At 44.0% G+C, this 12,008-nt stretch overlaps 1 protein-coding gene across 1 annotated transcript; it reads right to left on the bottom strand.

Annotated features, from left to right (window-relative positions):
* Positions 1-3,427: 3,427 nt before the first annotated feature.
* On the bottom strand, positions 3,428-11,669 carry RERGL (RERG like). Its single transcript, XM_033162158.1, has 5 exons — positions 11,588-11,669; positions 8,446-8,502; positions 7,876-7,949; positions 6,305-6,453; positions 3,428-4,217 (listed from the first exon to the last, which is right to left on the bottom strand). Exons 1-5 carry the CDS (start codon positions 11,637-11,639, stop codon positions 3,935-3,937), a joined length of 615 nt encoding a protein of 204 aa, XP_033018049.1. The 5' UTR covers positions 11,640-11,669; the 3' UTR covers positions 3,428-3,934.
* Positions 11,670-12,008: the final 339 nt, after the last annotated feature.

Here is a 12,008-nt window from a genome sequence, read left to right as displayed (position 1 = left end):
TAAGTATGATGGTGGACACTCAATCTCTGCCTTAAGTTGTGACTGGGACTTTCCCCTGTCACTGTTCTGATCTAGTCAGCAGTAGAAGGAGATGTTCTGAAGGACATTTGTGCTATGCAAACTGCAGACTGTGCAGCCCAGGACTGGTCAGTGAGCAAAGACCCCACAAAATCTGCTCTGGCACCATTTCACACTACAACATTTTATTTTATTTATTTTTTTGCAGATCCCATTAGCATTACTTCATGGAGCAGGTTGTTCGCCTTTTCTCAATGAGTTTTTAAACTGAATTTTATTGAATCCCCCCCCCAAAGCAAACAACAACAACAACAACAACAAATAGTCAAACAATGAAAAATAAGCCATGATAAATCAAATCAACAGATTCTGAGAAGGAGAATATGTATCTGAAAACTTCCGTTTCTCTTGTGTTTATGGGAGGTCACCATCCTTAGTTGCCAGATGAATCAAATCTTCTGCCTACAGTACAATTGGTAGGGGCAGACCTCTTGTTCCAGTATTGAAGTGTTAGATGTTTAGCTACCCTGAGTGCCCCCTGCCAGTTTGATTGTCTCCCTGTCAAGTTCCAGAGGACCAGAACATAATTCAGCAGGGCATTATCATCTGTAAATCTCAAGGAGGTGACCAAAACCATATTTATATGGCTCATGACTTCTAAGTAAAAGACTTTGACTTTAGGGCGATATCAAGTCATGTGTCATAGTGTTGTGTGATGGGCATTTCAATGTCAGGATCAGTCAGAGCTGGGTATTTTTTTTCTTAAAAGGTTGCTGTGGGGAGCAATAAACTCTGAAAGCAATATCAGGTATAACCTAGTATATGCGGAAATCTGTTTAACACAGCACACACACACCCCTCTCTTTTTTTTTTTACCACAAGAGGGTGCTGGTGGAAGCAATAAAACCCAACCTCCCCCCCCAAAAAAAATCAAGGAGCAAATGTATTGGCTTTATCTATTTTTCACTACTCCTGAGAATTTTCCGAGGAAGAGGTTTCCAAGTGAGATCTTAGGGTTCTTTCTCACCAGTTCAATCTACCCTTTATTTATTTATTATTTATAAACCTCCTTTAATTAAAAAATAATTGGGGCAGTAAACAAACAACATAATCCAAAAATGGCCCGAAAGCCATAAATTGCAATAATAAAACAGCGTTGAAAGGCAGAATGGATTAACGCCGCGTAAAAGAGTTCGCTCCCAAGTTCTCGTTTAAAGCCGTACTCCATCAATGGATGATAAAACAATTGCACTTGGTGATTATCGAAGGAGAAAGAAAATGTTGGTGAAATCCTCAGGGTTGGGGTGCAAGGTTTTTGTGGTGCTTACAATACCCCTGAGATGACCGAGGGGAGGTCGTGAGTGTCCATCCCTTCATTCTACAAATCATATGACCAGTAGTCTGCAGTCTTCTGGCATTCCCATACTTCAGTTAAAGCTCCCCTTTTATGTTGGTTGGGTGCTTCTTCCTCACCTTCTATAAAGCTTAATTTTATTCTTGACTCTGCTCACAAGGCTCCTCAGCAAGAACCCTGGGCATTCTTATTTTGCTGAGACACCAAAATGTGCATTTACACGTAGAAATTAGCATATGCAAATTTTGGAACAAATTTGTGCCCGGGGCCTGTGCTTGCAATACTCCTGAAAGGCACTAGCATGTTTTATTGTAGGAAAATCAATTATTGCTGATAATATGGACTACCTGGAAGCTTTAAGTAGAAGTAAACCATACATAGTTTTAGGAAGACTTAGATTGCACTCCTATATATGACAGTAAGCTTCACTGGACAAGGCAGGACTTACTTCTGAGTAGACATGCATAGGATTGTATTGCTAGATAGGTCTATATAAACAAAAACATGAATGAAGAAGAAATGTGGGAAGCTGTTCCATTGTTCAGTCGTTCAGTCGTGTCCGACTCTTCGTGACCCCATGGACCAGAGCACGCCAGGCACGCCTATCCTTCACTGCCTCCCGCAGTTTGGCCAAACTCATGTTAGTAGCTTCAAGAACACTGTCCAACCATCTCATCCTCTGTCGTCCCCTTCTCCTTGTGCCCTCCATCTTTCCCAACATCAGGGTCTTTTCTAGGGAGTCTTCTCTTCTCATGAGGTGGCCAAAGTACTGGAGCCTCAACTTCAGGATCTGTCCTTCTAGTGAGCACTCAGGGCTGATTTCTTTGAGAATGGATAGGTTTGATCTTCTTGCAGTCCATGGGACTCTCAAGAGTCTCCTCCAGCACCATAATTCAAAAGCATCAATTCTTCGGCGATCAGCCTTCTTTATGGTCCAGCTCTCACTTCCATACATTACTACTGGGAAAACCATAGCTTTAACTATACGGACCTTTGTCGGCAAGGTGATGTCTCTGCTTTTTAAGATGTTGTCTAGGTTTGTCATTGCTTTTCTCCCAAGAAGCAGGCGTCTTTTAATTTCGTGACTGCTGTCACCATCTGCAGTGATCATGGAACCCAAGAAAGTGAAATCTCTCACTGCCTCCATTTCTTCCCCTTCTATTTGCCAGGAGGTGATGGGACCAGTGGCCATGATCTTAGTTTTTTTGATGTTGAGCTTCAGACCATATTTAGCGCTCTCCTCTTTCACCCTCATTAAAAGGTTCTTTAATTCCTCCTCACTTTCTGCCATCAGGGTAGTATCATCAGCATATCTGAGGTTGTTGATATTTTTTCCGGCAATCTTAATTCCGGTTTGGGATTCATCCAGTCCAGCCTTTCGCATGATGAATTCTGCATATAAGTTAAATAAGCAGGGAGACAATATACAGCCTTGTCGTACTCCTTTCCCAATTTTGAACCAATCAGTTGTTCCATATCCAGTTCTAACTGTAGCTTCTTGTCCCCCATAGAGATTTCTCAGGAGGCAAATGAGGTGATCCGGCACCATAGAACAAGTAAATGTCAGGACAATAGCAGACCCTAAGGATTTAGAGTTAATGCAATCTGGGCTGCACTATAAATTTAAAGCTTCCCTCCCAAAAAGAATGCTGCGAATTGTGGTTTGTTGTGGGTGCTGAGAATTGCTAAGAGACCCCTATTCCCCACACAGGGCTTCAGTTTCCAGAGTTTATGGAAAAAGAGAGATTGGCTGTTAAACTACTCTGAAAAATGTAGCTCTGTGAGGAGGAATAGGGGTCTCCTAACAACTCTCAGCACCCTTAATATAACGCAGCTCCCATGATTCTCTGGGGGAAGCTGTGGCTATTTAAAGTGGTATGATATAGTTTTATATATATGGTGCAGATAGGGGCCTAGTCTCCGCACAATGTATCCTTCTCAGCCTTGTTGACACATTGATCCTGATCCTGGGACTCAGCTAGATTGGTAAAGAAAAAGCGTTTTGTATGCGTTTTACATGTGATATAACACTGTGACACTAGAAGGCGATGTGGAGTTCCATTTTTGCCATCACAATTTCTCATTATAAAGGTTACAACACATTTTTCTGAAGCGTTTCTTTGATGTATCTAGATCCAGCCCAAGTCCAGCTCAATGTCATTTTCTGCTGTTTGCTTAGGTCCCACTGCTTTCAATCGGACTCAGTGTTGACTAACATCGACTGGGTCAAGAAAGCCTTGCTGCCTACCCATTGGCTTTAGCAGCAAATAATTTGCATGTCTGGATCTACCATCATATTTCAGTCACTGCAGGCAGAACTTTTGTGTTATGTGACAACTCAAATACAACCCTTTTCAGCGAAGAGAGGTCACACGTCCCTAGGAGAGTCAACCATCCATCAGACCTCAAGCAATGTGTGAATAATTCAATATTGCTCTATGGCTTCATTTCAAAATGAAGCTCTTTAGAAATGAAATTCACTGGAGTAAAATCTCCATGTTGACTAGGTCTTCGTTTGTGTGCATCTTCTTCCTGCCCTGATCACGGCTGATGGACCTTCCCCTAAACAGACTTCCTCCTCTTCCCAAACATGTTATTGATCAGTTTGGCCATAGATTTTGACCCGCTAGGCCGCCTTTTCTCCTTCCCCTTAGCGTTCGAGGTGACATTCTTCAAGACTTTGGTGAACATGGCTGCCACTTCCTGGCAATGTTCTGCCGCAGACAGTTCACAGAATTGGCATTTGTAGTCCAGGGCCAACTTTTGCCCTTCGTCCCAGCCAACTTCACGCATATGGCACAGATCTTGCTTGTTCCCAACTAAAATGACAGTGGAGTCTGCAGCCCTGAGGGAGGGTTGAGGAGAGGAAAAACTTGTAAAACACAATTTGTTGATCATTTTATTCTGATGTTGCTTATTATTGTTTATTTATTATTACAGATATATTCCCTCTATTCTCCAAGGAGCTAAAGGTCGTATTAGGCTGAGACTTTGACTGACCCAAATTCACCCAGTGAGTTTCATGACTGAGCAGGGATTTAAACTCTGGTATCCCAGGTCCTAGTCCAACACTAACCACTAAACCACAATGGCTTTCTATGTTACATAAGGTAGCCCTGTGTCCTGTTTTACAGATCCTCTATCATGTGTCATTATTAATCATTATTACAGTGGTGCCTCTGTTAGGATCTTAATTCGTTCCGGATGTCTGTTCTTAACCTGAAAAAGTTCTTAACCTGAGGTACCGCTTTAGCTAATGGGGCCTTCCGCTGCCGGTGTGCCGCTGCCACACGATTTCTGTTCTCTTAAGCCGAGGTACTACTTCTGGGTTAGCGGAGTCTGTAACCCAAGGTAAGGTAATGGTAAAGGGACCCCTGACCATTAGGTCCAGTCGTGTCCGACTCTGGGGTTGCGGCACTCATCTCACGTTACTGGCCGAGGGAGCCGGCGTACAGCTTCCGGGTCATGTGGCCAGCATGACTAAGCCGCTTCTGGTGAACCAGAGCAGTGCATGGAAACGCCGTTTACTTTCCCGCTGGAGTGGTACCAATTTATCTACTTGCACTTTGACATGCTTTCGAACTGCTAGGTGGGCAGGAGCTGGGACCAAGCAACGGGAGCTCACCCCGTCGCAGGGATTCAAACCGCCGACCTTCTGATCAGCAAGCCCTAGGCTCTGTGGTTTAACCCACTGTATTAATTTCTAAATGTGTTTATATGCTAGCAGATGCAAGTTTTATGCAACTCTGTATGGCCTTCCTTTGATGATGTGTTTCCTCCATTTTTGGAATGTGTAAGTGGTCATTATGCTGCATAGAAGTACTGCCTTTAGCTTATTTACATGGACCAGACAATTTGGTGGTGTTTTTACCAATACAATTTTAAGCCCCACTGATAATGGTTTTGCAAGGCGGCACCTAAATCTTAAGAAACAAATGAAGAACATGGCTCAGTTCATTTTTTGCATGCTGAATGTAAGAGATCAGGGCCTTACCTGCACTGCAAACCTATGTCAGAAATATCCTGCTTGAACTGACATAGCTTCACTTAAAAGAATCTTAGGAACTGCGGTTTGGCGAAATGCTTTAGATTTCTCCATTGTGATCCTTCTCCCACCCTCATGTAACTCCATTTCCCAGGGCTTCTTGGGAAAAGGGAATGACTCTTAGGCCATCAAAACACTGGGTGCATTCAGACATTGGGATTATTGCATTAGTTCCCCTGGTTATACTGCTAGGACTACTGTCCTGGCGTCTAACCATTATTTTACAGTGTGTCACCTGTTGCATTATGGAACTGGCTTGATATACCCCCACGTCATGCTAAATCTCATTCACACCCACCAGTGGGCATGGTGTGACACAACAGCAGGCATCATGGGACATGTCTCTAGCCTTCAAGTGCCTGCATGATTCTGTTCCCACCGTGAAAACTACGGGAAAGTCCTATATGCCAGAACGGCACCACAGATTTCATTGCTTGGGTGGCAGTGGTGTGATCCATGAAGACAACAGGAAGATTGCAGTGTTACCCATGATTTTCCAGGTTAACAGCGTCGCAAACAAATATTTTTTGGAAGTCGTTAACCTGAGAATGAGTATGAGATTTCTACTAGATTTGCAAAAAGCGCCTCTTATGTCATGCGAAAGATTACATAAAGCGTGAAAAGGATGGGGATAAGGGAATCATAGAATTGCAGTTGGAAGGGACCACAAGGATCATACAGTCCGACTCCCTGCACTACAGGAATATTCTGCCCAACATGGGGCCTGAAACCTTGGCCCTAAAAATAAAGGGCTATCTGAATGCAGCCCCAGTAGTAAAGATATGTCCAACAGGATAGGAACTATAAGAAATAACCAGACTCTCTCATGGCTATCACAGTATCGCAATCCTTTCAACATTATTAGTTCCAGCCATTGATGGGCTTACCTTTTGCAGCCCGACATGTGGCACTCTTGTATCCGGTACAGCAAGGCTTTCGCAAAGGCAAAGGAGGCTCTGTCACTGATTGCGTACACGACCACAAACCCATCCGCCCAGTGGAGCTCATCAGTGAGGGACAACTTCCCCCGTCGAGGCTGGAAGGTAACAGACCCATCGCATGAGAAGATGCATCAGCATAGCATACCATAGAGCACCTTAATGACTGCAAGCGCTGAATTTTAGATACTTTGCCCTGGAAACTCTCACCTTTAACAATAACAATAACCTATGCGCTGCTCTGGTTCGCTTAGTCATGCTGGCCACATGACCCGGAAGCTGTACGCCAGCTCCCTTGGCCAGTAAAGCGAGATGAGCGCCGCAACCCCAGAGTCGTCCGTGACTAGACTTAACGGCCAGGGGGCCCTTTAGCTTTACCTTTTATGAAAGCTGCTTCTAGTGAAGTATGAGAAGCTGAGGTAAGCAGAACAAAGGGGGATACTGGGAGTAGCCGCCGAGACCATATAACACTGGTCCTGAAAGACCAACTTTGGCTCCCAGTACATTTCTGAGCACAATTCAAAGTGTTGGTGCTGACCTTTAAAGCCCTAAACGGCCTCTGCCCAGACACCGAGGTCCAGCTCCGAGGGCCTTCTGGTGGTTCCCTCACTGTGAGAAGTGAGGTTACAGGGAACCAGGCAGAGGGCCTTCTCGATAGTGGCACCCACTCTGTGGAATGCCCTCCCATCAGATGTCAAGGAAATAAACAACTATCTGATTTTTAAAAGACATCTGAAGGCAACCCTGTTTAGGGAAGTTTTTAATGTTCAATGTTTTATCAGGTTTTTAATATTCTCTTGGGGGCCGCCCAGAGTGGCTGTGGAAACCCAGCCCGATGAGCAGGTTATAAATAATAAAATTATTATTATTATTATTACCAAATAAACACATACAAAATCATAATAACTGCTTTGTTGGGCCAGACCAACTATCCATGTAAGTTCACATGAACCTTTGGTGCACATACCTATATGGTGTCAATATACAGTCCAAGATTCTGTCTATAATGGGCAAACGAGCCCCCCTGGGCTCTCCCCTGTTATTTGGTGTTCAGAAATATCGCAACTTAACTGGAACCTAAGTGGAACAGCCATTGACAGCACCATCCTCCAAGAATTGGCTGAATTCCTTTTTATAAGCAGCATGTGAACTTATTGCCATCGCAACATCACGTGGCAGTGAATTGCATAAGCTGATTATGGGCTATGGGATGCAAATATGGATGCGTACATTCAAGACTTCTTTGATCCCAGCCATTGGTTTCCACCAATGCCAACCTAACCCTCTCAATAATTTGCATCCCAGAAAGGAGCACGCAACCACAAACCATGTTTGGACCACTTTTTGGCTCAAAATGGATCAACATCAAAGACGTCTTAATTAGGGTTCAGTTTAGAACCATGGATCTCGCAGCCCCCTCTCTTGCACTTTATTTCCCAACATTACTTAAAAGACCTTCGGAGTGATGTGGTGTGATGCAACTGATCAGAGCGTGCTGTCGGCAGTGTCCTTTAACTTACTTGTGAGCAAGGATCATATATTTCCAGGTTGAACGGCTTTCCTTCCAGATAAACGTGCTTTGTATAGATGCACTCTGTGAGACAAGAGAAGGAGGACACAAATGATCGTGAGCGTAAAAGAAAAGAAAAGAAAAAAAGAGTTGCCACTGCTTACGTAAAGAACCAGGATTCACATCCGCACTCAGCCACTCATGGAGCGACCTTAGGCAGTCACAGTCTCTCAACCTAACCTACCTCACAGAGTTGTTGTGTAGATAAAATGGCGGGGAAGACAAATCATATATGCCACATTCCTCAGGAAAAAGGTCAGATATAAATGTCATTCATTCATTCATAAATAAATACATAAAGTGGTATGAGTCAGCCTGGATAGCTCAGTTGGTTAAAGCGTAGTGCTAATAACGCCAAGGTTGCAGGTTCGATTCCCTATTCCTGCATTGCAGGTGGTTGGACTCGATGATCTTCAGGGTCCCTTCCAATTCTATGATTCTGCTTTCAATGCATAGTGCAGATGGGACCTACTATAAGAGGCAAAGTAGACACAGATTTTCCAAGTTAGTGGAGGCTTACCAGAGTCAGAAGCATATTCTCCAATGAAGCGTCTGGTCAGAAAGCGTACTGTAAGGGCTGCAATGAGAGAACAAAATGTGACATGAGAAATGATATTCAGCCTCTAGGACAAGCCCAAGACACTTTGCTGTCTGAGGCAGGGCAACAATGTGCACAGTACCCACAAAGTTGGCACTGAGACAGAAATTCCACAAGCATCTATTTCTGGAAATATAAATGCAATAATAAATTATTTGCTGAACATTTGTGACATACGTAGTTACCAGCAACAGACACTTCATTCCGGCCCAAAGTAGGGCCAGCCATGATGACACAAAAGTGTGGGCTGGCACTGTTGACAACTAGGTTACTTCGACTTGTGTGCATCTGCAGGACAGACACTGCAATAAATCCCCATCTCCCTAAACCTCACGGATGGAGAAAGTTGGCTGCAACTAACAATTGCCTTTGTTTTCATTGGGGCTTAGTTTTGCTGGAACCTGGCCACAGAATGCAGTGACACTTTCCTGGGAAAGGAGACAAAAGCAAGATGCTCCAGGCAGTTAATTGGTCCCTAGTGCTGAGGAGACCAACAATGGATCCCTGGTGAGGAAGGACTTGGTGCAGAAGAGGAAAGAATGGGGAAGCACTTTTTAGCACTCATTTATGAATGTCATTCAAGTCTGTCTTTTCTCCTTTGGTGGAATTCAATATGGTTAAAGATGAATCTCTCATCCAGGAACCCTTCAGACTGCGATCTGCTTCACTTCCACAAGAGTGTTGCATCAGTTGCCTTCAGACAATGTCCTGGGCACCTGCATACCCCATGGGACTCGAATTTCGAGTTTCAGTTTCAGAATGAAACAGTAAAAGTGGGCAGTGTGGTGGAATGGGAGGCCAAAAAGCTCAAATGGCTGCTTAGCCATCAAGCTCAACAATGACCCTGTCCTAGTCACCATCTTCTGGCCCATCCTATTTCGCAGAGATGTCATGCCCCTCTGAGCTCCTCGGAAGAAACGTTAAGAGACCAATGTGATAAATAAAGAAGACTAGTCTTGGTAGTCAGCTGCACTGCAGAAATACCCTCATGGCACATCTATCCTATGTCAGCAATCAGAACATCAGATCTACTCCTCAAGCTAGAAGCACATTCAGCTCTGCCACCGATTGAGCATCTGGGACAATGCAGGACTCGGGTCTGGACAAAATAATTTGGGACAATAGCAGGACTCACAGAATTGCAGAGTTGGAAGGGATACACTAAGGTCATCTAGCGTAACCTCCTGCGATGCAGGAATGACAGTTACAGACCCTGGCAGGTGACCATCCAACGTCTGTTGAAAATCCTCCAATAAAGGAGAGTTCACCACCTTCCAAGGTAGTCCATCCCATTGTCAAGTGAGAAAGTTCTTCCTAATGCTTAGTCAGGATCTCCTTTCTTGTAACTTGAATCTATTGGTTCAGGTCCTAGTCTCTGGAGCAACAGCAAGCAAGCTTGCTCCATCTTCCACGTGACAGCCCTCCAGATAGCTGAAAATGGCTGCCCCCTGCTTGGCAGGGGGTTGGACTGGATGGCCCTTATGGTCTCTTCCAACTCTATGATTCTATGATTCATCATGTCTGCACAAAACAAGCTGGCAACATCAGCAACAGGGTTTCCCATGCCAAATTAGTATGTTGTTGTTGTTGTTGATGATGATGATAATTCTCCCACACATTTAATTAATGGCTAAAGCTTTACACTGGAGAGGTGCCCCTGGGTGAATCCCAAATGCATCCTTAAGGAACACCTGGAGCAATATCTGGGCTATTGTGAGTGGATAGCTTACAGATCTTATTGGAAATCTGGATTTATAGACTCCAGAGTTAGTTTTGGAGAACATTGCCAATGGGATAGTTTTGGAATTTTTTGGTCGGGAGAGGTGAGATATCAAAATGTCACATTTGGAAAGTTGATGGCTCTCATCCTGAGATGTCTGTGGATGTTAACTCTGAAGTTAAGTCTTTTTTAGATCAAATGGGCTCAAGTAAATATTTCTAAGCTGACAGCATTAGAGAGTTTGTGCTTCTAAAAAAAAAGGGGAGAAAGAAAATGTACCATTCAAAAAGTTGAACTTCCAATTTCAATTTTGCAGTTTCAGATTCAGCTACTGGAATTTCCAGCGGTTTCAAACGCTGCTTTGTAAAATGAAATTTCAAATTGAAGACATCCCAGAATTCTGGACACACTCCCGCTCCTCACACAAGCTAAAGTGTCTAACTTTTTTTTTTTTTTACCAGTTCTCTTCCTGTGCCTTTAGAATTTAAGCAGCCAACACTTTTCCGGGTACTGAAGATATACACTGGCAGAAGTTTCACTGCTCTATACAAAAGTGCTGTTAAAGACATAGCAGCAAGGCCTTGGGGGGGGGGGTATTGCAACCATAAGTAGGTACAGTTGTACTTCTGGTTAAGAACTTAATTTGTTCTGAAGGTCCGTTCTTAACCTGAAACTGTTCTTAACCTGAGGTACCACTTTAGCTAATGGGTTCTCCCGCTGCCGCTGCGCCGCCAGAGCACGATTTCTGTTCTTATCCTGAAGCAAAGTTCTTAACCTGAAGCGTTATTTCTGGGTTAGCGGAGTTCTTAACCTGAAGCGTATGTAACCCGAGGTACCACTGTATTTTGAAAGAAGGGTATTTTAATTTTTTTTTAAATGTATAACATAAATACAGATACTTTCTAGATACATATGTCAAAATGCTGTTAACGGGACAGAAGCAGGTCCTGTGAAAAGTTGGCAATTTGGATGAGGTATGTGGAAAGAACTTTATTTTATTGCACAAAATAAATAAAGACAGCTCCTGGACACATATCACTTGATCGTGTTTCAAAAGAAAGGGAAACAATATATCTCTCTCTCTCCCTCTTTCTTTCTCTCTCTCTCTCTCTCTCTCTCTCTCTCTCTCTCTCACACACACACACACACACATGCATCTTATCCTATAAACTCCGTGTAAACTTTAGATTATATCACAAACACACCAAGCAATCCCTCACCCCAGCCCAAAAAGCGGGGGGGGGGGACATGAAGAACTCCAAAGTTACCCCAAAATGCCTGTAAACTGATACAACAGCAATTTAGGTAGCTAGAAAAGGGAGGTCAAACAGAGGGGAGCCTTACCAGATTTGCCTGTTCCTTCGCTGCCCAAAACTGCTACTTTCATTTCATTCATTTTTGGGGGGGAAAGCAGCCCGGCCCCCGGCTGATTTTATCCAGGCACTTAAAGCGATCCGAACCACAAACTTCCACGCAGTGGGGCAGATGCGCTCGCTGGTGGTGCAACTTCAGTCTGTTCCTATTTGCTTCTGCGCCCTGGCTCCTCGTCTTTACGCACTTCGCCTACTTCCCTAGAGAGCAATTTGGAGCTGTTTGACCGCTGCCTGCAACTTCTTCTATTTAGCCTCCTGGGCTGAGGACGTCAAGGGAGGGCGAGTTGGGAGCAAAATAAGGCAATGCAGTTCAAGAACCCGCCCACCCTTAGATGCCTGCGCTTTTCGTTTGTGTGTGTGTGTGTGTGTGTGTGTGTGTGTGTGTCTGTTTG

The sequence above is a fragment of the Lacerta agilis genome, chromosome 10 (assembly GCF_009819535.1).
Source record: "Lacerta agilis isolate rLacAgi1 chromosome 10, rLacAgi1.pri, whole genome shotgun sequence".
Taxonomy (NCBI): domain Eukaryota; kingdom Metazoa; phylum Chordata; class Lepidosauria; order Squamata; family Lacertidae; genus Lacerta; species Lacerta agilis.
Note: the sequence above shows the minus strand (reverse complement) of the source record. Positions and strands in the feature narration are given on the sequence as shown.